The sequence below is a fragment of the Panthera uncia genome, chromosome B4 (assembly GCF_023721935.1).
Source record: "Panthera uncia isolate 11264 chromosome B4, Puncia_PCG_1.0, whole genome shotgun sequence".
Classification (NCBI taxonomy): Eukaryota; Metazoa; Chordata; class Mammalia; order Carnivora; family Felidae; genus Panthera; species Panthera uncia.
Window position 1 is genome coordinate 132,127,623 of NC_064809.1, and position 26,884 is coordinate 132,154,506.

Consider the following 26,884-nt stretch of genomic DNA (forward strand, 5'->3'; position numbering starts at 1 on the left):
TTCCAATCTGCACGATTTTCTCTGGAACTCCCCCACTCCTCCCCCCCCATCCCCAAACTCCCTGGCTAGAACCTCTAGTGCACTGTTAAACTGAACTGGTAAAAGCAAAAAAAAAAAAAACAAAAAAAAAAAAACAAAAAAACAAAAACAAAAACAAAAAAAACCAAAACAAATAAACAAGCAAACAAACAAAAAAACACCCCAAAACAACCACAAAAAAAGAAGGGGTAAAAGCAGACGCCCTTGTCTTGTCTCTGGTCTTAGAGGAAACACTTTCAATTTTTAACCCGGGGATTATGGGTTCCATTGTGACCAAAGAACACACTGTATGATCTCAATTCTTTTCCATCTGTTGAGATTTGTTTTTTGGGCCAGGATATGGTCTACCTTGGTATATGTCCCATGGTTTTGAAAAGAGTGTGTCTTCTGCTGTTGGGTGGAATAGTCTTTGTTGATTGGATCCTGTTGGTTGATGGTGTTAAGTTCTACATCCTTGCTGATTTTCTGTCTAGTTCTATTGTTGCAAGGGGTGTTCAAGTCTTCAAGTGTGGACTTACTATTCTTTCAATACTACCAGATTAGCATCACACGTTTTGCAGCTCTGTTATTTGGTAAATACATATTTCAGATTATATCTTCTTGGTGGATTGACTCTTTTTCTCACCATATAATGTTCCTCTGTCTCTGGTAACTTTCTTTGCTCTGAAGTCTAATATATCTGATACTTATATAATTGCTTTTGGGGGACTACTTGTATGATATGTACTTTTCAGTCCTTTTACTTTCAACCTTATATTGTCATATTTGAAGTGAATCTCTTGCGGAAGCATATAGTTAGGTCATGTTCTTTCATCCACTTCGCCAACCTTTCAATAGATATATTTAGACCATTTACATGTGATACACCGTACTTAGTGATCTTAGTGATCTATGTAATCTCCCATTTTATTTTTTTTCTGCCTTCCTGTGGGTTACTTGAACATTTTTAAAGAAATCCTTTTTATTTTTGTATTTTTAAAAATGTTTACTTATTTTTGAGAAGGAGGGAGGGGCAGAGAAGATTGGAGACCCAGAATCCAAAGCGGGCCCCGAGTTCTGAGCTGTCAGCACAGAGCCCGACAAGGGCTTGAATTCACAAACTGTGAGATCATGACCTGAGCCAAAGGTCAGGATGCTTTTAACTGACTGAGCCACCCAGGCGCCCCAATCCTTTTTACTTATTATTTATTTATTTATTACATATTTACATCTGTAGTGTTTTGGTTGTATTATCTTTTTTGAGTGGTTGTTCTAAGAATCTCATCATATATACTGGTTACCACAGTATATTTTTGTTGACATTTTACCATTTTAAGTGTAGAAACCTCTCTATTCCCCTCTCGCCTTCCCGTTTATAAAGCAATTGCCTTAAATATTTCCTCTGTGTACATTTCCTCTATGTACATCAATATTATAATTTTGGTTTCAACCATTAACCACGATTTAGAAAACTCATGGGAAAGATATTTTTATTTACCCATAGTTTTACTATTTCTGTTGTTCTCACTTCCTTTCTAGAGAGACAAAGTTTCCTTCTTTTACTTTTTAGTTTTTAATTTTTAATTTTATTTTTAATATTTATTTTGAGAGGAGGGCGCAGAGAGAGAGAGAGAGAGAGAGAGAGGCAGAGAGGGAGGGAGAGAAAGAGAATCTCAAGCAGGCTCTGCACTGTCAGCGTAGAACCCGGTGCAGGTCTTGAACTCACGAACTGTGCGATTGTGACCTGAGCGGAGATCAAGTTGGACACTGAACTGACTGAGCCACCCAGGCGCTCCTCCTTTTTCAGTTTTTCCTTTAAGGTTAGAGAAATTTAAAGCCATTATTTTAGGGTAGGTCTGCAGGCAACCAATTCCCCTAGTTTCCCTTCATCTGAGAATGTCTAAGTTCCCCCTAATCCCTGAGATTTTTTCTTTGCTGGACACTGTGAAAGATACACCACATTCTTCTCATCTCATGGTTTTTGGTGAGAAACCTGTCACTCACATTGTTCTTCCTTTATAGATAAGGTGTCATTTTTCTTTTGCTGCTTTAAATTGTTTTTTTTTATTTTTTTAAGGTTTATTTATTTTTGAGATAGAGAAAGACAGAGCATGAACGGCGGAGGGTCAGAGAGAGGGAGACACAGAATCCGAAACAGGCTCCAGGCTCCGAGCCGTCAGCACAGAGCCCGACGCGGGGCTCGAACTCACGGACCGCGAGGTCGTGACCTGAGCCGAAGTCGGCCGCTCAACCGACTGAGCCACCCAGGCGCCCCAAAAATTTTTGGTTTTGGCTTTTCAGAAGTTTGGCTATGATGAATCTTGGTGTTAACTTCTTTAGACTTATTTTGTTTGGGATTTTCAGAGCGTCTTGAATCTATAGGTTTAAACCTTTCGCCATTTCTGGGGAGTATACGGCTATTATTTCAACTACTTTTTCAGCCCCGATTTTTCTTCTCTCCTTCTGGTACTGATGATGACACAGATTTTAGATTTTTTGTTATAGTACCATAGGTCCATTGTGCCCCCACCATCTTTTTTTAAGTATATTTCCTCTCTGTTCAGAGTTCAGATTTGGTAATTTCTATTGTTTTATCTTCAAGGATTTCTCCTCCATCGCTTCTTTTTTAGTAATTACATTTTTCAGCTCTAAATGATTTCGATTTTCTTTGCTGACCGATTTTTTTTTTCATTTATTTCAAGTGTGTTCACAATTACTTGTTGACGCTTTTATGATGGCTGCTTTTGAATCTTTGCCAGAGAATCCTAACATCTCTGTCATCTCAGTGTTGTCCTTTCCCCTTTGAGATTCTCCTGACCTTTTCTAGGAGTGAGTTTTGACTGAAACATGGACACTTGGGGTTGCTACGAAGACTGAATCCCATTTCATCTTGTTACAGCACACCCCCTCCGATAGGGATGGAAAGGCACCACTTAATTACTGCCAGGTTCAGGTTCCTTGCTTGAGGTCTGCTGATGCCCAGGGTGGGAGCGCCTCCCAGTTACTACTTTGTGGGGTGAGTTCCATCATCCATTACACCTCTGCTTACAACACCCTGGTTGGGAGGGGCTGGGGGGCCTCATTTCTCAGGTGGCCTCCTGTGACACCAACCGCAAGTTCCAGCTCCCTGCCTGGCCTTCTCTGATACCACCCCAACAGGAAATTTGGGGTGTCCCCAGTACAACCTAGCTAGGAGAGAAGCCTAGGTTCCCAATTTGGCGTATGTTGGCAAAGTCAGGGTGGTTTCTTCTGTGGTTTGGCTGGAGTTTTTAGTCTTGCTAAGCCATCCCTATTCTGGCCCTTATTTGGGCTTGTGTCTGCTTCTCCAGCACTGGCCGGGAGATGTGAAGCAAAAAGAAATCCATGGAACTCAGTGCAGGTAATCTGCTCTCTCTCCACCTTTCAGGCTTATGCTTGTTTTATATAAAATTTCCAGGGCTGGGGCGCCTGGGTGGCTCAGTCAGTTAAGCGTCCGACTTCGGCTCAGGTCACGATCTCACGGTCCGTGAGTTCGAGCCCCGCGTCGGGCTCTGTGCTGACGGCTCAGAGCCTGCAGCCTGCTTCCGATTGTGTCTCCCTCTCTCTCTGCCCCTCCCCCGTTCATGCTCTGTCTCTGTCTCAAAAATAAATAAACGTTAAAATAAATAAAATTTCCAGGGCTGTATTTAGTGGAAAGGATAAAGGTAAGTTTTCCATCCCGCCTTTCCAGAAGAGGAGCTGTTCCACTTTTAATACCATAATAAAACCATGTGAAAATGTGCAACGGTACAGCCACTGTGGTATCTGAAATAGCAGTTCCTTAAATTACAAACAGAATTACCACGTGATTCAGCAATTCCACTTCTGGGTATGGACCCCCAAAGTTGAAAGTAGGGTCTTAAAGAGAAATTTGTATACCCGTGTCCACAGCAACATTCTTCGCGATAGCTACAAAACGGAAGCAATCCAGCTGTCGGTCCAGACCAATAAGAAAAATGTGGTATACGCGTACCATGTAGGATTCGTCAATTTAAAAAGAAAATTCTGATGTATGCTACCTGGCAGAAGCTTGAGGACATTTTGCTAAATGAAATAAGCCAGTCATACTGCAGGATTCTACCTACGCGAGTAGTCAGAATCTCGGAAAGTATACGAATACTTGCCAGGGTTTGGGGGGGCGGGGGAGAACGGGCAGTTGCTGTTTCATGTGAATAGCCTTTCAGTTCTCCAAGATGAAGAGTTACGGGGAGGATGGTGGTGACAGGTGCACAATGTGAATGTATCTACCACCACTGAAGCACACACTCACACATGGTTAAGATAGTAAATCTTATGTGTATTTTACCACACACACACACACACACACACACACACACACACACACACACACCATCAACGAATTACTTTCTTTCTAATGCGTAATTGGTCGAAGGTCAATTTCGCTGAGGAGCTGAACTTCAAACCAAGGCCAAATTTGGGCTCTCTTGTTCGCCATGAACAGACCTGATTCTATGTCAGGGCTGACGATGCCGGATACCCAGTGAGGCATTTCAGGCCCAGGATGTACCGAGGCACAGTGCCCGGTGCCTCCCAGACTCATGCTCACGTCCCAGGCTGAGGAAACCGGGGTTCGGCAAGTCCTGTGAGGAGCTGCGCAAGGTCATAGCTGGTGAGGAGGAAAGCAGAGGCCGATTCCTGTTTTCTAGAGCCAAGTCCCACAAGGCCACTCATCATCTTTTAAGAAAGGACAGCTCAAAGGTAGGAATAACAAATATTTATTCAGAAATGGGTAAGTAACATATAGTCTCCTCTATCCCTTAATGTCTCTTCCTCTCCTTCTGAACAAGATACACGTGAGGAATGTGGAGGGGTGGGAGGTGGAGGGACACAAGGATTGGCCCATCACCTTCTCTTCCATTTCCCATGACGACACCCTACGAAGCACGGGAGGCCAACAGGCTCCACCCTGCAAAGGACCACACGGCCGTCCGGAGGACAGGGCCCAGATGGCCAAGAGGCTGCAGCCGGGCTCCGTGAACTCTGTGATCACCGGAGTACCTGGCCCGGGTGGGGGGGGGGGGGGGGGTGAAGCCATATGCAGGCGGGCGATTTACCATCCCTACTTGAAGCAGAGTCCAAGGAGTGATCCGACTGTCCCCAGTACCTGAAAAACCAGGTCCTACTGCCTTGTGGGTGCTCTCATGGATCAAGAAGGGGAAAGTGTAGGAGGAATGTCTTCCAGCTGCTGAGGAGAACTAAGTTTGCACGCGTTCAAAGTGGGGAGAAGGGAAGAAAGGAACAAAAGCAGCATCCTTTAGAGAACTGGAAGCTGGGGCACCGTCAGGTACATTCCTTGGACTCCTAAGGCCCAAGGAACCTCAGGGCTGGAGGGCTGCACAGCGTTCACAGCCTGAGTCCTTCCCGCTTACCGACAGAACTCTGAAAACATGAGTTTCCAGATTCTTCTTCACTGGGCTGGCCCCAAGCAGGCCATGAAAGACTCTTTAGTGTCTCAGGTCCCCTTTACTTCCCAGACTTATGCCTTTCACAACACTCGCTACGGATTCTGTAGCGCTCCAGAGCCCTGCTGCCCAGCTCGCTCCAGCTCTGCCAGCCTGGATTCCCTCGAAGTCCCAACAAAGCAGCAGCGGAGACGGAGAATGCCCCTGGAGCCATTCTGTCCTGGTATTCGGGGGCTGCCCCTGGGGGCTACAGTTTTGCCCCAACTGCCTGGAACCACGCTGAGGGAACAACCTACCAGCTTGCCTGGAAGGGCTGCTCTGCTCTCTCAACACCCCCCACCCCCCCACCCCCCGCCACCAAGGCCACCCACCACTCCTGTGCCCTTCACTGCCAAGGCAGGAAAAGACCCCTCTGGTCACGAATGGATGGGTCACTCCCAACAATGGGAACAGTGCCCCTCGGTGGTGGCTGGATCTGTGCCTCTCTCAGCATCCCCACTGTCCTGTAGGCATCTGAAGCCAGAAAAAGCCAGGAGCAAGACATTACTCCCATTCAAATAACCCCCCAGACCCTCAGTGTCACAGAACAATAATAGCCAGACCTTTATATAAAAAAACAAGACAAACCCAACTAGCGGAGAGCTGGCATTTGCACCTAAGCCTTGCACCCCAGGTATGAAGAGTGCCGTGCCGGGTGAGCACTGGGAAGGCGGCCAGCCCCTGCCCGCAACGATACCGAGAAGGCTGAGAGCTGGGGCGGGGCACCAGGCATAACCCAAAGAATGGGAACCGTGAACTCGAGAAGTTACCAAGTCACCTGAGACGGCACAGGCCCTCGAAGCCAAGGGCCGGGAAGGCTCTTCCTAGTGGCGCAGCAGCACCCCCCGCCGCCCTTGCCGCGTGGCCCCTCCCGACCACACGGGTCTAGAGCCAGTCGCGGTGAGAGCACCCAGGCCGCCTGCAGTGACCAGGCAGGTGAGCGGCCCAGCTCCGGAGCGGACCTGGCTTCACTAGGACGGCAGGGGCGCCCTTCCTCACTCCGCTTGGAAGTTTAAAAACAAGAAAGGGGAGGCAACTCCTCGCCTCCTGGAGAAAAGAAGTGTCCTTCAAAGAGGCCCTTCCCTGCACTCCATGGGGCCACACGAAAGCCACCCAGAGAATTTAGGGTATCATTTTCAGACAAGGAATCAGTTCAAATTAGGGGCTCAAATTAGGGGTAGAGACGCTCCGAGCCACGCAAGCCTACCCTGGTGATGAGGTGGAGGGAGAAGAGACAGACTACAGGAAACATTAACGCACAGAGGAGCACAGGATAGAACACAACACAGAAAGGTGGGTTCCGTCCAGCGAGGAAGCTCTCTACCCCTGGCGACCCTTCCCACGCTCAGGGGCCTCCAGTCCGACGGCCCATTGGTCACAAGCTTCGCTTTAGGAAACAGAGCCACCCTCCTCTGCCCCTGCTTCTGGCTGCCTCACTCCCCTGCTCAGAGTTTGATTTTGAATTCTGTGGGCTGTGTAGTCACAGAGGCCCCTGAGGACTTGAAGAGCGCTTTCAGGATGGTGTCAGGGTCCACTTCGGCAGGAGGGTTGGAGGAGGCAGTAGAATTCACCCTGCGAGGCAACTCACTCTCCTTTTTCACTGAGGGGCTGTCACTCAGCCGTCTGTGGAGAGCAGAGAAGAGTCAAAATCCTTGTCAGTTCTCCCTCGGATGGGGAGGGAACCCACCATTTACCAAGCAGGTTACGAAAGCTGGGCGCTGAACGTAACGCTCTCCGCACCCCTCGATCGCATTACATTCTGTAGCCTGTTGTGATCAGGGGTTTTAGGTTTAGGAAACACTCCGTATGTCCTTGAGGGGTGGTCACACACGTCAGCTTAGTATGGATTTGGAGAAGTCTTGAAGTACGGAAACTGAATTCACTCCGTTTAGCACAACGGTTCCCAAACTTATTAGGTCATTAAAACCCTCATTTTTCAGAATACAACTTATTCCTGGAATACAGCTTTAAAAACTTGTCCAAATCACACAATTCAATATCTAAGGTCCAAATCCTGGTCCTTCTACATTTCAACGTCTGTCTGCCTGCCCCACCGACCTTGGCAAGTCTAATATCCTCCTGAGGTTTTTGTCTCCTCATCTATAAAAGATGTCCTGCCAGGCTACATTTTATGCATCTCAGGCTCTGAAAAATCCTCAGTCCTGGGCCAGACATGTATGTGCAGGTGTAAAAAAAAAAACAGGGCTGGCACCGGGTACTGTCTCCATCAGGGTCAATGACAAGGAGGTGGGAGTTTTCCAATCACTTGGGTGGTGCACACAGCTGTACAAAGGACACAAGTGGCCCGCTCTCCACTTCCTTCTGAGGTATTTCTAAATTATAGAGCTGAGGACAAGGTCTTAACGCTAGCTCGTGGGGTCAACCCCTGCAGAAATGACAAGACGTCTCACTTTGTACAAAATTCAGCACTCCGACTGACCACCTGCCATCAGAGTGGAGGAAACGGAACAGAGGAAAGTGGTTCTGCAGGCAAGTTACCCCGAGGAGAAGAGACAATCACACAGAGTAAACAAGGAGATAAGCTCCACTCTGTCCCCAGCACCACCGCCTTTGGAACTTACAGCAGAATGGGCTGGTCTGAGGTGATAACGTTCCCATTCATGTGAAGGTTGCACTTCATTGGTTGTCCTGAAAAAGAGCAAAAAAGAGAAAGCTCTGCCATGAGATTACGGCCTAGGACAAAAGGCCAAGGGCTGTGACCTCTGCACCCACCACTGGCAGCTCTGGCTCCGTGACCGTGACCGGGGATGGAGCGGCCAGGCTTTGGGGATCCCAGGCTGAGGGCTATGAAACCTCAGCAATGACAGCACCAAAATGCAAAGTGGCCAACATTCCTTGCTTCTAGCAGAAGATGAGAACCGAAAGGAAGGGAGACACTGAACTCTGTGACGCAGTCTAAACTTCTTTGTGAAGCAGTAAAGGAAAATGTTTACGTGACGAAACTAAGTGAAAAAAGAATTCAAAAGTGAATATACACACTTCTACTTCGTCTATGAAGGATTAACTGTGACAAGTACCGCGCTGCTACTTTGCACGCTATGTGACTAGCACTGCAGTAACAGCACAAAAAAGGGGGGAAGAAGGAATACAGCCAAGTAGGAGCAACATTTTTATATCTCACTAGAATTCGGTATTTATCTGAAATAGACTCTGATAAGTTACCACAAACACTATAAACCCTTGAGCAGTAAGACAGTGACTCAAAAAATATGGTGAAAAAAATTTTAAAGGAACTAAAACAGCACACTAGAAAATAGTCATATAATGTAAAAAAAAAAAAAAAAAAAAGCCACATTAAATGTGAATGGATTAATTAATCCAATCAAAAGGCAGGGACGGTCAGACCAGATTTAAAAAAAAAAAAAAATTCAACAATACGCTATCTGTAGGAGACAGACCTTAGATTCAAAGATACAGAAAGGTTGAAAGTAAAAGGATGGAAATAAACATATTACCCAAATAGCAACCCTAGGAAGCTGAAGTGGCTATTCTAATATAAGACAAAACAGACTTTAGAACAAAAAATGTTATCTAGAGACAAATAGGAACATTTTGTAATGATAAAAGGTCAATTCACCAGGAAGAAAACCATTATAAACATAAATGCAACTAACAACAGAGCTTCAAATACACAAAGCAAAACCAGCGGAATTTAAATAAGTAAACAATATAGCTGAGGATTTCAATACTTCACTTTCATTAATAGATACAACCACCAGGCAGAAGACCAAAAAGGAAACAGAAGATTATAAGTCACCTAGACCTAAGAGACATCTACCAGCAGCAAAACACATATTCTCCTTGAACACTTATGGAACAGAAGGAAATTTGGCTAATTCACAAATATATGAAAATTAAACAAAACAGTTCTAAATAACCAACAGGTCAAAGAAGAAATCACAAGGGAATTCAGAAAATACTCAAAGGTGAATGAAAATAAAGACACAATATACGAAAATATATGGGATGTAGTAGCTAAGGCACTGCTTAGAGGAAAACATACACCTGTAAATGCATACATTGAATACAAGAGTGAAAAGACAACCTACAGAATGGGAGAAACTATTGGCAAATCACTTATCTGATAAGAGACATATTAAGAATATATGAAGAATTCTTTTAGGGGTGCCTGGGTGGTGCAGTTGGTTAAGCGTCTGACTCCTGATTTCAGTTCAGGTCGTGATCTCACAGCTCACGAGATCAAGCTCTGCACTGGGCTCCGTGTTGACAGTGCAGAACCTGCTTGGGATTATCTCTCTCTCTCTACCCCTCTATCCCCACCCTCTCAAAATAAAGAAACAAACATTAAAAAAAAATTCTTTTAAACTCAACAGTATGCAAATAGCCTGAATACACATTTCTCTAAGATACACAAATGGTGAATATGCACATGAAAAGACACTCAACATCATTCACCATCAGGGAAACGCAAGTCAAAACCCCACCAGCTGTCTATTAGTCTCTGCATCGATGTATGTACGCAATAAATACACAAATTATTCAATAAACACAGAAAGAACAGAACAGTGGAGAAAAGTGGCATGACAGAGTTTCTCTCTACAGGCTAACCCGAGATAAACAATGTGACTCTGAACTCAGTAAAATCAGTAGCTTACTCCCTAGAAGCAGAGCTCACCCAGGTGCTAACAGTTAGACAAGGCTTCAGGCCTTTTAGGAACCTGTTTCCTAGCAGTAATCAGACCAACATCTGGAAGGAGGCGGCTAGGACTCCTGGCTTCCCCGGCAAGACCTCTTAAGAGAACTATCCATGGAGAAATGGTATTTCTCTGCTTGCTAGAGTTATGTACTAGAGCTGGATGAAAACCTGTAAAACAGGCAGCCCAGGGTACTGCACGTCCCTATGTTCTTGGTGCAGAGGAAATCCCAGAGGGATGAACGAACCAGGAGCCCCTCCCCGCCCCCCATCTCAGAGGAAGGCCTGCTCTGATGGCCTGCTGCTTGATAGCAACGAGCAGCAGGACGGTAAGGTGGCTGCTTTCTCCCGGACTCACCATCCAAACACCTGTTGTTATACTTCTTATATGCCGTAATGGCATCATCCTTCTTCACGAAGACCACCTCTGCTACCCCAGGATGGACCAGCCGAGCCCTTTTGAGGGCTCCACACACACAGAAAAGCTCCTGCAAAGAACAAGAGGGGTTAGCATCATCATAGGAGAATTTGGGGCCATTATACTGCCTGCCTGCCATTCACACACTCCAGGGGGCTCTGGGTAGACTGGTGGCTACACTCCAGTTGAATATGCCCAATGCCCAGGATTTCAGGGAGGTGCCATTTTAGGTGCCTCTCACTGTGGGACCAGACGAGGGGACAAGCTGAGCTGGCAGCAAGAAATGGGTCTGGGTTTATAAGCCTTGGAGTCCCTCCGCCCCCAGCAGGGCATCCCAAAGTCCTGCTTCGGCATCCACTGTCTCAACAGAGAATTTCTCTGAGAGCTCTGTCACGAAAAGGAACATGTAGGCTCATCACAGGTAGTGGTTGCTATGTCACCTGGGAATGTGCAAGTTACTTCTCTGACAATGAGTTTTCTCTTCTGGGGGGCGGGGGGGGGGGGGGGGAAGGAAGGTCTCACCTACTTCCCAGGGCTGCTGAAAGCCCAAATGAAGTCATTTTTCAGGGCAGTGCTTTGTACACCTGTCACTGCCAGCACCATGTGCTCTGACGCCTCATCGTGTCTTGCAGAGCAGGAGGTGAGGCCAGAGAGGGAACATGGAAATGGCCCACAGAGGCCGACTCCCACCCATGCCGTTTCTTCACTAGTAACTCCTTTCACAAGGTTGTTATGAGGACAAAAAGTCACAGAATGATTTGGTTTATTTTATTTAAAAAATTTTTAAAAATGTTTATTTAGGGGCGCCTGGGTGGCTCAGTCAGTTGGGCGGCCGACTTCGGCTCAGGTCATGATCTCACGGTCCGTGAGTTCGAGCCCCGCGTCGGGCTCTCTGCTGACAGCTCAGAGCCTGGAGCCTGTTTCAGATTCTGTGTCTCCCTCTCGCTGACCCTCCCCTGTTCATGCTCTGTCTCTCTCTGTCTCAAAAATAAATAAAACGTTAAAAAAAAAAAAATGTTTATTTATTTTTGAGACAGAGGGAGACAGAGTGCGAGTGGGGGAGGGGCACAGAGAGAGGGAGACACAGAATCCGAAGCAGGCTCCAGGCTCCGAGCCGTCAGCCCAGAGCCCGACGCGGGGCTCGAACCCACGGACCGTGAGATCGTGACCTGAGCCGAAGTCGGATGCTTAACCGACCGAGCCACCCAGGCATCCCTGGAATGATTTGTTTTTAATGATAAAGTGGAAAATGTTAAATTCCAAAACCAAAATGTGGAACTGAATGCTAAGTGTGATCCCAACTTCATCACTGCTGGTTCTCCACACATTACCTGTGTCGGTAAAGACGGGAGGGTGGCTACTACCAGCGGTTACTCTGCGTGGTGGTGACCACAGGCAGTCAGTTTCCACGACCCTGCATACAAAGTACCTGCCACCTAGTAAGTGCTCAATAGGGGCGCCTGGGTGGCTCTGTCGGTTAGGCGTCTGGCTCTTGATTTCAAGCTCAGGTCACGATCTCATGGGCCTGGGATGGAGCCCCGTGTCAGGCTCTGTGCTGACAATGCGGAGCCTGCTCTGGATTCCCCCCCCCCCCCCCCCCCCCCCCCCCCGGCCTTCCCCCGCGTGTGCGTGCCTATCTTTCTCTCTCAAATAAATTTAAGAAAAACAAAAACAAGTGCTCGATATGGTAGCTATTACTCCTTTTATAATCAGGAAAAAAAATCTGTTTTAATCCCTTATTAACTCGTGAAGTATTAGACAAAGTAGGCTACAACCTCCACCGTGCGTACCGTTCACTGGGGAGCCTGCTTCCTTCTCAAAGCCATCACACAGCAGTCACGTTTCACAACCGAAACCACTGTCAAGCGAAGCGGGCACTATGGGCTGTGACTGAATTTGGTGCGTTCATTCCGTGATCTGACAGTTCACAGCTAAAAGGGGACCTGGACTTTTAAACCGATGGTGGGGTTTTTTGGTGCCCAAACGAAAACGAGGCAGACAAGCAGTGCCGGCTGGACCTGGCCGCCTGCTTCCCAGGTTTAGGTTCTGTCCATGAACTAAGGGTGGGACAGGAATGACCAGGGCAATCTAGAAAAGCCAACCACCAAGCAACACCAATCCATCCCATTCCTTTTACTTTGGAATCATCGTGAAAACCCCTGCAGGAGGCAGAAGTTCCAAAGGCTCACAGGAAGACAGGAACCACCGGACTTTATGCCACGGAACAAGAGGATCTCATTCGAGACCCATCCAGCACGGTGCCCTGGCCCTGATTTAGAAGCTGTGAAGAACAGAGGTGACACAGCCGGTCCGACGGCTATCTTCTCAAAGACCGGCTTCCAAGGCTGCGCCCTGGCTGGTGTCTGGGAACTTGGAATTTGGGACTCCCACCACCCTGATCGATAAGAGTGGTTCACTGAGCCTAAACTGTGCAAACGATGTGGTTTATGCTGAACACCTGCTTTCCTCTGGGGCATCTTGGAATGCTGGTATGCACTGGCAGAGGGTGCCTATGTAACTAGTTCCTGATAAAAACCCTGGCAATGAATCTGTAATGAGCTTCCCTGGTTTCACGCGACACGACTCGCTGCTGGGAAATAGAGTGCACCCTGACTCCACGAGAAGAATCCAGAAATTTGCACCTGGACCCCCGGCCTTTGCCCCACGAGCCTTTCCCTTTGCTGATTTTGCTTTGGATCCTGTAATAAACCCTGGGCTTGACGTGACTCCACGCGGAGTCCCGTGAGCCCTCCTAAAGAACCAGCAAACCTGACACAGAAGCGGCTTGAGATGTAAGATTCTGGCAGGATACAGTACTCACCACGATGTCCTCCTCAGTGACTCGAGGGTGCAGATTGTTCACTGTCATCTTGGTGCCTTCCAAGGGGCTGAGGACAGGCTGCCAGACAAGACAGTTACCAGAAGTCACACGACAGCTATGTGCTCAACAGCAGCACGTGCTCTGGGCCAGCGGCCAGGAAGGCCCAGAGGAAACCCCCCTAGAGGCCCCACCACCCCACGCTAAGGGCCGGAACCTCTCATCACCTCCCAGATATGCCAGACACTTTCAGGCCTCTGAGCCTCTCCACGGAATGCCACTCATGTTTCAAGACCCACCCGGCTCAGGTGGACCTTCTCCTCGAAGCCTTCCCCGCTTGCCCAGGGGACCAATGCTCTTTCCTCAGTGCTCCCGGCAGCTCTCCTCTGGACAGACCTCCGTTCTACCGCCACACAAAACTGCCCTGTCTGCACCTCTGTCCTCCCCACTCGCCTGCAAGCGACCGAAGGGCAGGGGCCACCGGGTCTCGGTTTGCTCGCTTGTGAAATGGAGGTGGCCGCGTCCGCCTACCTCACGGAGGTGCCGTGAGGACGCGACACGGCACGCACAACACACTGCCCACCCAGCGCGGGCTGACTCTCCACTGGTATGCTCGCTTTCTCTCCTTCACCTTCACCTTCACCTCACCTCAGCAGGCGGCAGCTCTTTGGGAGGCTCCTCCTTGTTCACTAGCGTCCGAGACATGTTGGTCAAGGCTTTTGTTCGAACAGAGGAGGGGAGGGCAGGAGCTGTGTACGCATCATTCTGAACCACTTTGGTGAGAGGGAGGGCCTTGGACACGGAGAACTTGGAACTGCTCAGCCCGGCCTAAACAAGAGGCAGACAGGAATCTGAGGGGCTAGAGAAGAAGGGGAGAGAAAAGCCCTAAGGGGCTCACGACCGCCACCCCCGAGCCCTCCCGGCTCCGCAAGTCCCTTAGAGGTCTGGAGCCAAAAAAGGTTGCGAGGGACTTCCCCCAAGGAATGGGCGGGAGGGGAGAAACACAGTTTGTGCTCACAGAAGCCACTCTCTAGTGCAGAAGTCCTTGGTGAGAAACTTCCACGCAGGCCTGATCTGAAGCCACAGGCCGACCCATACCACGCAGACTTTATGAAAACCCTATGATTCGGGGCTAAGCAGAAGGCCGAAAGTTTGGGGTCAAGTTCATTCCCAGACCTGCTTCTCACACAATGGGCTGATGATCAGTTCTGCGCTGGCGAGGCACAGGAACCCACTCTTAAGAAGGCCCAGACTGCCAGCTTTTTGGTTCCCGTTTCGACCACACAGAGGCACCATGCAGACCCCTGGCCCGATCAGCTCCCAGACCGTCAGGGACAGGTTGCCAGAGGTGGCAGGTGCAGACCAGCAGACGCAGTTCCCTCCCTCCCCTGCTGCCCCTGACTGGGGATGTGGTCCCTTGGATATATAAGCCACTCAACTCCCGGGTGTTAGCGCGTCTGAGGAAAAAGAGGTCGGAGGCAGAAGCGGCAGGGCTGATTCACCAGCTTCTCTGAATCAAATGACGCGTCCACTCCTCACGCTCGACTCCACATTTCTCAAGCTGCTGAGTCTTGAGAGCCAGTGCAGTGAGCGTAGGGGTTACACGCAGGGCCTGGGAGCCAGACTGCTTGAGCTGGAATCTCAGATCCCCTATTTATAAGCTGGGTGATACTGAGCGTATTTAACCTCTCTGTGCCTGATTCCTCATCTGTAAAACAGGAACGATAGTAGTACCCACCTCACCGGGTGGGCGGGAAGGGGAGTCTTAAATTGGTTCACACAAACCCTGCATTTTCTCAATCAGGGTGAGCCACGAACCGAGCCAGCCGACACCCCCCCGGCAGCAGACCTCAGCAACGCAACCAGCGCAAAGGCCCAGTGCCTGTAACAAATCGGCAACCTTCAGCTTCACGTATCACTTTAAGAACTTCAGTGGCAACCAGGAAACTGGTCCGCACATTCAACGCAGTGACAATACGGAGTCTTTGGGTCTCTGCAGGCCAAACAAAGGCCCTCGGCTCGGGTGGCCCCTGGCCGCCCTCCCCGTAACTGGCTATACCCGCTGACGCCGGCCTCCCTGCCATTCCAGATACTGCTCTCTCTGCTTCTCTGCGTGGCATCTGACCAGCACCCAGTCTTGCCCTGCAAGCGGGCTGCACGGGGTGGAGAGCACAGGCAAGGTCGTTTATTCTCGCTCACACCGACTGAGGGAGTCCAGTTTCAAAAATGGAATTGGAGGGAAGAAGAACACACAGAACATTCTGCCACAAAGGAAAGAAAACGGGATTCCCTCCTGTGTGATCTCACACTTCCCCCCAAGTGCCTCCAGCAGCAGCTGGAGGGTGTAGCCCCACACTTCACTAGCTGCGGGCCCTTGAACACGATCACCGGCCACTCTGGTCTCAGCATTTATGAAACCGGCCACTGGATTAGTTCCAGTTCTGAAAACCTTAGGACCCGAAGGAAGAAAGATTTCGGAACTGAAAGGCCATACACTCGCCCACGTCTCCCACCCACCCGATCTGCTATGCATGGCGAGCGCAGGAAAAACATAAAATGCCTTACCACGTGGTGGAGAAAGCTGCTTGAGGCTGCAAATTTCATCTGTTTACTGGGAATGGGGGCTACAGCGTCATCATCGTCCTCCAGGTCATATACATTCTGAAAAGAAAGAAAGAACTGCTAACGTGGCCTGCAGACTCTCAAGAGACCTTTGGAACAAGGACAGCAAGACATGGAGCTGAATGATGGATGGAAAAGCGGGTGTGTGTGGGGGTGCTTGGGGAGACTGGCCCGGGAGGCCAGGGTTCAAATCCTGATAGGCTGGCTCCTCACCCACAAGGACCCCCACAAAAGTGCTGCGACCTCCAGGTACATTAGAGTTTCCTCTCCACAAGTGGGCAACACCTAGAAACACTTATGATGTTTGTTTACAGTCTTGGCTTAGAAAGTCCATCCCAGGCAGTCTGGCCTACAGAAATAAATCCAACCCCGAGAAAGAGCTCTAGCCACAACAATGTTCACAGAAGGATTTCTAACAGTGAAAATGACAGGAAAATGGCTTAAGTAAACTGGAACATCAACTCAAAGGACTATGCAGTTATTAAAAACGTTCACAGTAAATGTGAATCAGAGAACTGCTTGAGTTATAAGTGCAAACAGAATGACAGAAAATCGAATAATAACATAACCACAACTACAGCTATGCATTAACTAAACAATAATGACACTCAAAACAAAAGGAACCAGGGCAGAATTTCAACAGCAGCTGGCTTTGGAGAGCAGGACCAAGAGGGACTTTTTTTTTCCTTTTTAATCTTTCTCTATTTTGCAGTGTTCTGAACTAAGCACATACTACTATTTTTAATGTTTATTTTTGAGAGAGATAAAGAGACAGAGTACAAGCTGGGGAGGGGCAGAGAGAGACAGACAGACAGACAGACAGACAGACAGACAGACACAGAATCCGAAGCAGGCCAACGCGGGGCCCAAACCCATGAACCGTGAGACCACGACCCGAGTTGAAGTCAGACGCTTCACCAACTGAGCCACCCGGACGCCCCCCACACATACTACTTTTATAATAAAAAAGAGAAGACTTTCAATCTGCCTCTCTGCCCCTTAAATACTCACCCCCCCCACCCCCATAAGAAGTTTCTTTTTAAAAGTCATAAACTGCAAGAAGCTAAATGTAATTTCTCCAATTCTTCACACTGGGAACCTTGGCCAGGCCTCAGTTCATCCACTCAGAAGAGTCCATCAAAACACACACGTGTGCACATACACTCACGCGTGCACACACACTCTCTCTCTCACCTGCTTGGCCGGGTGGTTATTGACAACATTGATCCTCATTCCAGCAGGATGGGTGTGAAGGGGTGCCATGGCCTTCTGCTGTGGAACCTAGAAAACCCAGAGACCAGAATTCATCCCCTGGGGTCCACACGTGCCCTCCGTGCATCAGGAATCACTGAACTTGAAGTATGGTAGCGCTCAGTTTGGGTCTGTGGTAAAAAGCCCTAGAGTGCCTCATGTCCAAAGCAGGAGTGACAGAAAGCCTCGTCACCCTGCTCGACGAGCCTGGCTCGATACATCCGCAGCCGCTACTCCTGTCACCAAGGTTGCTGCGAAGGTTGAAGGATACTGTTTTCGCCCCCCTGGGCAGCTGTGCTAGCGGCCAGGGCACGGGACAAGGAGTCGGGTGTGACCAGGCTCCTACCCGGTCCTCCCATTCACCGGTTGCGCTAGCCCTGGGCACCATAATTCACAATTGAGACCTCGAGTCTTCTCTTATAAAACTGGGGTAATGGGGCGCCTGGGTGGCTCAGTCGGTTGAGCGTCTGACTTCAGCCCGGGTCATGATCTCACGGTCCGTGAGTTCGAGCCCCGCGTTGGGCTCTGTGCCGACAGCTCAGTGCCTGGAGCCCACTTTGCATTCTGTGTCTCCCTTTCTCTCTGCCCCTCCCCAGCTCACGCCCTCTCTCTTTCAAAAATAAATTAAAAACAAAACAAAACAAAACAAACAACTGGGGTAATGATCCCAGAGTTGCAGGACAAAGAAGGTCATAGGTGGTAGTGCCTGCCACACAGCACGTGCTCCACGGCGTCCGTCCTCTCCCTGCTCTTCCCTCCATCGCTAGCTCTCTTGAGGACGTCACTTACTTCTGCCGCAGCCCCCTTTCCTCTCCGCGAAACTCGCTGAAAACCCCGCCTCCCTCACAGGGTTACTATCCAAACACTCGGGAGAGCTGTCATTTTGGCCAAACGCTCCTGGCCCCCACCGCCTGCCCGAATCTACAGTTGTTCCCGCCTTCCCAGGAGAGCCACGCCTACCTGGATGGTTTTGGTGAGCTTCAGGGCAGGGGTCACTGTCCCAACGGGGGGGCTCATGAAGGCGGCTGGGGAGTTCCGCTTCAAGCTGATCTTCTCCCGGGCATCGGCCACCTGGCGGGGCTTCTGGGGCACCGCGCTCTGCTGCTTGCGGGAGTTCAGCATCTCTCTGGCATCCTGCACTTTCCCTTTGATCCGGAACCGAGCATCTTTCTGCAGAAGCTTTTCCCGGGCATCCTTGACTCCCAGCTTGAGCCGGGCGTCCGAGAGGCCGATCCTCTGCCGGGCATCAAACCTCTGCTGGAAGGTGGCTGTGCGCACTGGCTGGCTGAGAAGGCTCTGCTGGGTCCCAACACGAGATCGAACACCTCCAATTCCTGGTCTGGCATTGAGACTGCAAGTACAGATTGCACATTAAGTGGATCTGGGTGTCGAGAGCGGCCCGTGGAAGTAGAGCCATCGTAATACTGGGAAGAGGGAGTTTCTGGAGAAACCAGAAGTCTGCTCGCTGAGCAAACAGGCTTATGTTGAAACTTCCTTTCTGGTTCATGACTTTTAACTTTGCATTGCAAATACAACTCGGAAGAGGGGCCTGGCGGTTCCGATCACTAGGTAACACACTGGTTTCCTCCCTAGACCAGGTGTTCTGAGACGTCATTAGGAATAATAACCTCCAAATGATGCTGGTGCCAAAAAAAGGCATACCCCCCAAATATTGTAACCCCACACAGGGGAAGAACAACTTCTGTTTCCAAAGTTCTTCACAGGCTTGCTCTCAGTCAGCCCTCTCAGCACCCTGTGGGGTGGGTCAAACCGGCTTGGAGAGATTCGATGATAAACAAAAGACACCAGCCTGCCTTGGGTGGTCCAGGTCTCCAGGGCCAGCACAAGATCCCCACTGGGCTGGGAGCAGGAGCCACCCGCTAACAGGTAGAAAAGAAAAACAGCCACTTTGTCTGAATTGTTTCCACTCACAACACTTCTGACACCAAACGTGTGGGTGTTCTCCCGACGTCAACCCTTCTCAAACTTTCTAGACGTCACCGGGTGTCCTATGATTCAACTCTGACACAACATACCCAGAGTCTGCGCAGACCCCACAGGTTACGGGCTCAGTCCCGCAAGACGGCCCTCACTTCAGATGCCACTCCCAAGTCCTGGGCTTCCCATCCTTCTGACAGACTAAACCTGAGGGGACCCACGCCCGCTCCTCAAGTTCGGTAAGTTGCTAGAGTGGCTCACAGAATGCAGCAAAAACAGTTCACGCGCTACCATTAGTTTGTCGTAAAGGATACAACTCAGAAACAGCCAAATGGAAGGGGTGTGGAGTTCCCATGCCCTCTTGGGGTGCACCACCCTCCCAGCACATACACGTGTTCACCAACCCAGAAGCGCCCCAAATTCCACTGTACAGGGGTTTTTATAGAGGTTCCATTATGTAAGCAAGGTTGAATGGCTGGCCATTGAGGACAGCCTCCGTCTCCCTGGAGGGAGGAGGGCGGGGAGGACTGCAAGTTCCAATGAACCATGCCTAGGTCTTCCTGGTGACCAGTCCCCGTTCTGAAGCTAGCCAGGGACCCAGCAAAAGCTACCTCATTAGAACAAAAGATGCTCCTACCACCCTTATAACTCAGGGTTTTAGGACCTGTGGGCCAGGAACCAGGGATAAAACCAAGTACGTGTTTATCACACTCTGCAACAAGAATGTCAAATCCAGAAACCGTTAAAATCGGAAATGAACCAAACTCCATTACACAGGCCTCATTTGCTTGCGGGGTTCCTCTGCTGGCCCTTCGGTGGCTCGTGAGTAAAGAGAAGGCTCTTCCAAGTACAATCCTGGAAGTCCTTCCTGGGGTCCGCAAGCTTCTCCCCCCCCCCCCCCCCCCCCCCCACGAGGCCGGTCTACTCCAGCCGCTGCCGCCCCCCCCCCTGCCCCCACCCTCGCGGCGGGTGCCCTGCCTGGGACTCTGGCTCGCAAGGCAACATCTCCTCTGAGGGAAACCCTCCTTCTCTGCTTGTTCCGGGACAGCCCTCCTCTGTGCCTCCAACTCCATCTGCTTGTTTGCTCTTCCCCACTGGACTGGGAGGGGAGATCGGGGCTCATTCTGTTTCAGGGCCCGGTGCTTTACAAGCGGTGCTGAAACCTGGCTGAGCTAAGTTAGAAACTCTGGTGGAGCCGCTTCAAAACACAGCTGTCCAGACTCCGTCCTCACAGCTCCTAAATCCAAAATCTGGGTGAAGGCCTGGGCATCAGCACTTTTGACTCCATAGGTGGTCCTGGATTAGACGGCAGTGTTCAGAATCTCCGACCTGGTGTCAGAAGGCAAAATTCTGCTGAACAAACACGTTCCCGTACGGCCTCCCACATCTGTGTCCAGGCCTCCCAGGAGGCCTCCTAGTACTCCCGCGGGCCTCCGCAGCCGCCTGGGGACTGTCCCGCAGCTCCCGTGCTCACAGCAGGAGCGTACCCAAAGAACCAGCCAAGGCAAGCCTGGACTTTCGTCCGGTTATCCTTAGACTGGAGGAAACACACCTGCTGCCCCCAGCATGCCAGAATGCTGCCCGAGACCGTGATGCGCGGACCAATTTTCTTTGAAAAACAGCAAATTATTTTAGGATTTAAATACTTTCCAGTGGGTCTATACAGGAACTGGGTGGAAGAGAGAGGGAAAGGATCATTTACAGAACTGATCCGATTAGGTTTAAGGTGGGGGTGGGGCTGCTTGTCCGTCCCTGTCCCATTTTCTCCTGTAGAGGCAGGGGGTTTTAAAAAAAAAAAAAAAAAAAAAAAGGCAAAGCCAAAGGGCTGGGGTGTTTAGGGAGGCCAGGAAGCACGATGAGGGAGAGAGGAACAGACAGCACCCCCCACCCCCCTGGAGTGGCCTGCCCTCAGTTTCAGGGTCAGCGAGGCCTCGGCAATAGTGGAGCTGGGCTTTCTGGCGGCACCGAAACCCACAGCTACTGGAGGGGCCCCTGGTGTTTATGGAGGGAACAACACACGCTTCCTAATAAAGCCCTACCCGCAGGCCCAACTAGCTGGTGAGGTGACCCCACTGTTTTTGTTTGTTTGTTTTTTAATGCCTTCAGCTCCCTACATCTCCCTACACCCATCAAAGAAAAGCAACAGGCTGTCCGTGCAGACCAGGAGCTACGACTGCAGGCCTACTCATAAAATGGGGAAAAGGATTTTGATCAAGCTTTACTGCCCAGATCCAGGAGAAACCAGCGTCAGTGGAAAGCACTCCAGATAAAACTGTCTGCTTATCACACAGGGGACCTCTCTGAAGCCACAGGCTTTGGGCTGGGGAATCAAGTCACCACAGAGAGCATGGTGAGGAGCACTCCCGCTCTAGGAGAGGAAGGCTCACGCCTGTGGGGACGCCACGAGCCGCCAGACACACCTGTGGGGCAGCGAGAAGACTTAGACGCGCCCGGGTGTTTGGGAAGAGCAGAGGGTGTCAAAGGTCACACAGACAGCCCACCGTAGCCTGCAGCCTCTTTGCTCTCGCAGCAGCTCCAGTAGGTTCCCCGGTTCCTGCCCTCCTGAGCACTCCCTCCTCGCCTCTCCCTTACCGCCTCCCGGCTGGCCCGGAAGCTTCCCTCCTTGGGGAAGGTCAAGCCCAAGTTGCCGGCGCTGAATCACAAGGACCCGTTCCCAAGCACGCACCTCCTGCAGGACTAAGAGCCTCTGTAAACCCTGCCATCTCCTCACCTGGGTCAGCCCTGCACCAGGGGAATAAAAAAAGGCTCAAAGAGCTTTCCAGTTGTGAGCTCCCGCCAAGTGGTGTCAGGGACCCTACAGCTGCCCCACCCCCGTATATTCTCCTTTCACGCTCACAACTGTGAGGATTAGGTTATTATCCACATTTCACAGAGGATGTCCTGGTGAAGGCTGGTCTTCACTGCATCTACTTAAAGCACCAATAAATGAAGCATGGGTCAAGGATAAAGACCAGAGACTGAGGGGTTGAAGAAGGGGGAGTGCTGTCCCAGGCTACGGAAGATCTTAGGCCCCCAGACCCGTCCAGGACCACAGCACACTCCCTAGTGACCAGGGGGTGAGCGCACACACATCGAGCGTGGCGCGGCGTGCCCACTCTGGCCCCACGCGCCACGCTGCCTGTCTGGCAGGAAAGGCCACCGAGATGCCTCGGGCCGGTCTTTCTATCCCCGCGAACAGCACAAAAGGTCCATCAGGGAGGGAGGGCATGTAGTTGTGGATGTGGGAGCGCGAGTGAGCCGCTTCCCCGCAGTCCCCCGCACTCAACCCCCAGTCCTTTCAGCTCCTTTCCCAGCAGCTTTAGGGGCTTCAGTGTGCAGGCTTTTTATAATCGCCGCCCCTCCTCCTGCATGAAAGGACAACCATTCATCCCGGCGGGCAGCAGCGCTGGGTACAAGGCAGGCATTAGTCATCAGGAATTTTTCAAATAAACACTCCCGCTAGGTCCGGGTCTCCAAAACACAGAGCCCGCGGTGTGTTACCCTCCGGTTCCAAGAACCGCCCGAGGGCTCCCTAACAAAGCCCAGCCCCTCAGCGGAGCCTCTGGTCTGGCCTGGCTCGGCTTCCGCCTGCAGCCTCAATGCAGACTCGCCCCGAGGTCCCCGAAACACGTTCTGGCCTCAGCACTCGTTGGGAAGGGGCGGGGGAGGTTTTGAGCAAGTCTCTGGACTCTGAACTGCCCCACCCGGCTCTGCCCTGGCTCCGGAGCCCCACTAGTACTCCACGGGGTCCTGGGGAGAGCGCTGCGGGTGAGAGCCAATGCCCCTACCCCGGAATCTCAGCGCCTGCCCCGGACCCCACTGGAGCCCGGGTGCTCTCCCCCACACCCTGACCCGAGCCGGCTCTGGACAGATGTCTAGTCCAAGGATCCGGGCCCATTAGTGGGGCCCTGGGTTGTTATTATAAAGTGGATTTTAATCCACGGGCATCTCTGGGTCAGGGTTCATGTGTGTCGAGGTCATCTTTATGTGGAGGAAACACACTTTAGTTCTGTTACACGAGAGTCAGTTCTGAATTAGGGGCTTCACGGACACAAAGAAACAAGATACCATCCCCTTACCCTCCAAGAGACTCTCGTGCAGATGTTTTGTTTTAAACCACAATTCTTCCCCTCCAAGTTACAGAATGACTGACTTTCCTCCTCTTTGCTTCAGGTCTACAATTCCTTTATCTTATTTCAACAAGGAAACAAACCCCAAGTACCAGGAACAGAGAGCCCTGGCCTGAAAAGGAGACCAACCTCCTTCCCCGTGGCTCCCAGGACTCCCCAGACAGGGCATCTGGCCCAGAGCTGCTCAAACCTTCCCACTAAGGCTGCCTGCCCCATTAGAGGAACCTTCCCTAACCAGGAGGCGGCAGTGGACGGACAGCTGTCATCTGAGAGCTAAACTCAGAGCGGGCGACTTTGCTAACGTGACCAGCAGTATGCTCAGATCTTAAGGAAAAAAACGACGAGAACGGGCCCGCACGGCAGCTGGTGCCCAGTGCCCTCCCGGGGAGACTCATCCGTGGGCCTTGAGCAACTGAAGTCCCCAGGGAGTTCTGTGCAGGGGGAAGGACAGCGCCCCGCCATGGCTGAGTGAAGTATCATTCTCTCCCTTTCTCTATTTTCACAGTAATCATGGATTACTGTGGGGGGGGGGGGCAGGTAGTAACAAGCATGACCCCTTTCTTGGCTCACAAGGTGTGATGAACACAGAACAGAAAGACTGCTCTAAAGAATGAATACATTCCATGACCTGTGGGGAAAGAGGTGATTTACATCTCCACCGGTTCTTTTGCTATTTCCACTAAGAAGAAGAAAGTTTTCGGGGACAGTCGCAGGTTCCACATAAACCACCAAGCACAAGGTTCTTCCTGGGACCTCCATGCACCATCATTCCACAGTCCCAGGAAGGGGACAGTTCTTCCAGCAAGCAGGTAGGACAGAATACAGTTACTGTAGGAATTGTTCACTGAAATAAGCTCAGACCTTTCAGTTCTTGACAGGGACACCCTGGCTGTAGTTTCTGTTGGCTTTGCAAGTAAAATAAAAATGAAGTTTCCACCAGGTTTAATCCAAACACAGCACGCATACTAGTCTCTGTCTGCACGGTCCCCCCTCCAATCTTCACATGATAGCAAAGTAATACTATCTCACGTATCGTGACACAAAATTGGATGTTGCTTCTTTACTTAAAAGCCTTCCATAATGATGACCATAACTAACATGTATCAAACACTTAGAACCATCAAATACTCTGAAAGTACTGTACACAGATTAATTCACTTAGTCCTGACAGTCACCCAAGAAAAGAATTATTATCCACATTTTATAAATAAGAGAGGTAAGGAATGGTTAAGTAACTTGCACAAGCTCATGTGGACAGTGAGAGAAGGGAACTCAAACTTCACAGTTTGACTCCAGGGTTACCTACCGACCCACCCACCCCCCCACCCCGCATCGGGGGGAGGGGTTTGGGCATCTACTCCTTTAAGGAAAGATCCACGAGAATTGCCAACATTTGCTGAACACTCACTACCTGGTACAAACTTTAAAATATACATTTTTGGATTCTATCTAATCTTCTCAGCAACCTGCCAGGAACCAGTCTTACAAACGAGGGAGCTGCCCAGCTCAGAAGTCATCTCGCCAGGGAGGCACAGAACCCAACAACGGGCCCAGAAAGGCACCGGGCCTGCCTGCTCGCAGACAGGTGTTCATCCCACGGATCCCCCACCCAATGCCCAACATGAGACTCTGCGCACCTCCACGCTAAAAAAAAAAAAAAAAAAAAAAAGTACAGACCCAACAGACAGTACAGACCGCCCGCAGTCAGGGCCGTGGGGGAGCTGATGGCATATGCGTGTCCTGGGAAGCTGGTTCATTCAGCAACTGTCCAGCAAATCTATGAAACCCAGATGGATTCCCAAGTGGCCAGAGGACCCAGCACCAATTCCACACCAGTTATTGGAGGGGAAGACCTAGGAGAGAACAGCTGCGCAAATTAATACTTCCTGTGCGCCTGTTGCAAAGGAGGAGCCAGGTGGAGTGCTGGCTGCTGAGTTCTGCAGAGGAGGCAGCAGGTGTAGTGGATATGTGGGTGGGGGTGGGGGGCTGGGGGTGGGATCTCCCTTTCAGTTAGCAACAGCAAGGATCTATTTTCTAGCCACAGGCACCAGGGGGATATTAATAAACATCTGTTGGGTGAATGACATGGGAGAAAACAAGATCTACAGCCAGTTTAGGAAGACACCTGAATTTGTGCTGGAGAACTGTTGGCCACGTTCCCACTTACTTCTTCATACAGCTGAACTGGAGCCCATAAAGGCTGGAAAGGACTAACAACACTTAAGGGTCCAGAGGAAGTTTGGGGCACATCACTGCAAATCGTCTCCTCACTCAGATCCAGAACAGTCTACTCTGACAACTGGGAGTTACAGGCACCGAGCCGCTCTAACCTCCAGCCAGTTCCACCTGTTTTTCTGCCCAGGCCTGAGGTCAACTCAGCCAGCTGCTAAAGGGCACTCAGCCCCGATTCTCAGCTCTTCGTGGCCTCGGGCAAGTCTCTAACCTCTCCCGGCCTCAAGCTCTTCATCTGCAAAATGGGGAAAATATCAGTACCTGGCCGGTACGGTTGCGAAAAGAGCAAATGGGACAAGAGATACTTGAAAGCGCTTGCAGAACTTGAAACGCCGCACCTCGGAGGCGAGCGTTAGAGGCAGCGGGGCCGGGCAGCGCACGCAAGATTTGGACGTGAAGCTCTGGGTTTGAGTCTCGGCCTCGGCGGTGGCGGTAACAGATCGGAGGAGTCCGAGCAACTCACTTCCCCGCTACACTTCAGTCGTCCAAACTCTAAGGCGGAGCAGAGATCGTGGATGGCGGGGCCCACGTGCCGGTCTTCCCATTGGGAGGGGGCCGTGCGCGGAGACCCCCACCCCGGACCCTTCCGTCGGGGACGGCCCCTCCCCCCGCGCGACCTGCCCCAGCGCGACCTCCACCCCCCACCCCAACCCCCGGGGCCGCTCCCACGAACCGGGCGCCCCGGCCCCGCCGCGGCCAGCGGCTTCCCTGGCCCGCCAGGGCGACGGCGCCTCCAGCCAGTGGACGGTCGGGCGGCCGGGCCCGCAGCGGCGGCGGGGCCTAGCCAATGAGGAGCGCGGCTGCGGCAGGGGGCGGGCGCAGACGGCGCTCCGCGTCGCTCCCGGGCCGCTCCCTCCCCCTCCCCGAGCCCCGCTAGGCCGCGGGCCCTGAGCACCGAAGGGAGAAAAGGCTGCTCACCGCCCCTTCGTCGCAGCTCCGCGCTTCCGGATGAGCTCGTCCAGGGAGATGTCCGCCATCTTGCACCGCCGAGCGAGCCGCGAGCCGCTTACACTCCAGCCCTCGAGCCCGCCCCTTCGGCCGCTCAGGAGCAACTAGCTGCTTCCGGCGTTCGGCCGACGAACTCTCGCGACAACTCCACCAGGGCAAAAACCGGAAGGGGCGGCGCTCCCCGTGAGGCTTTGCGACGCCAGCTGCTTATCTGCATACGGCGGTCGGGGGGCCTACGGTTCCCTGTTCTCCTCAGACGAAGAAATAAAATGGAAAGCGACATAAAAACTTAACTAGCGAGTGAGACACACTGCGAAGGAATCGGGCTCTTAGTTCAATGCTCGACTCTGATAC

The 26,884-nt window shown here is 51.1% G+C and overlaps 1 protein-coding gene across 1 annotated transcript; it reads right to left on the reverse strand.

The window, feature by feature from the left end:
- Positions 1-4,756: 4,756 nt before the first annotated feature.
- On the reverse strand, positions 4,757-26,642 carry POLDIP3 (DNA polymerase delta interacting protein 3). Its single transcript, XM_049627587.1, has 9 exons — positions 26,501-26,642; positions 18,243-18,633; positions 17,226-17,312; positions 15,975-16,070; positions 14,058-14,237; positions 13,413-13,490; positions 10,532-10,661; positions 8,081-8,147; positions 4,757-7,121 (listed from the first exon to the last, which is right to left on the reverse strand). Exons 1-9 carry the CDS (start codon positions 26,557-26,559, stop codon positions 6,944-6,946), a joined length of 1,266 nt encoding a protein of 421 aa, XP_049483544.1. The 5' UTR covers positions 26,560-26,642; the 3' UTR covers positions 4,757-6,943.
- Positions 26,643-26,884: the final 242 nt, after the last annotated feature.

Excerpts from the sequence above, each read along its gene's own strand:
- POLDIP3 (XM_049627587.1), bottom strand. The coding sequence starts at position 26,559 with ATGGCGGACATCTCCCTGGACGAGCTCATCCGGAAGCGCGGAGCTGCG. Across the intron at positions 10,662-13,412 it reads TCACTGAGGAGGACATCGTG|GAGCTTTTCTGTGTGTGTGG; the intron begins GTGAGTACTGTA and ends TGTTCTTTGCAG. Across the intron at positions 7,122-8,080 it reads TCAGACCAGCCCATTCTGCT|ACGGCTGAGTGACAGCCCCT; the intron begins GTAAGTTCCAAA and ends TGCTCTCCACAG.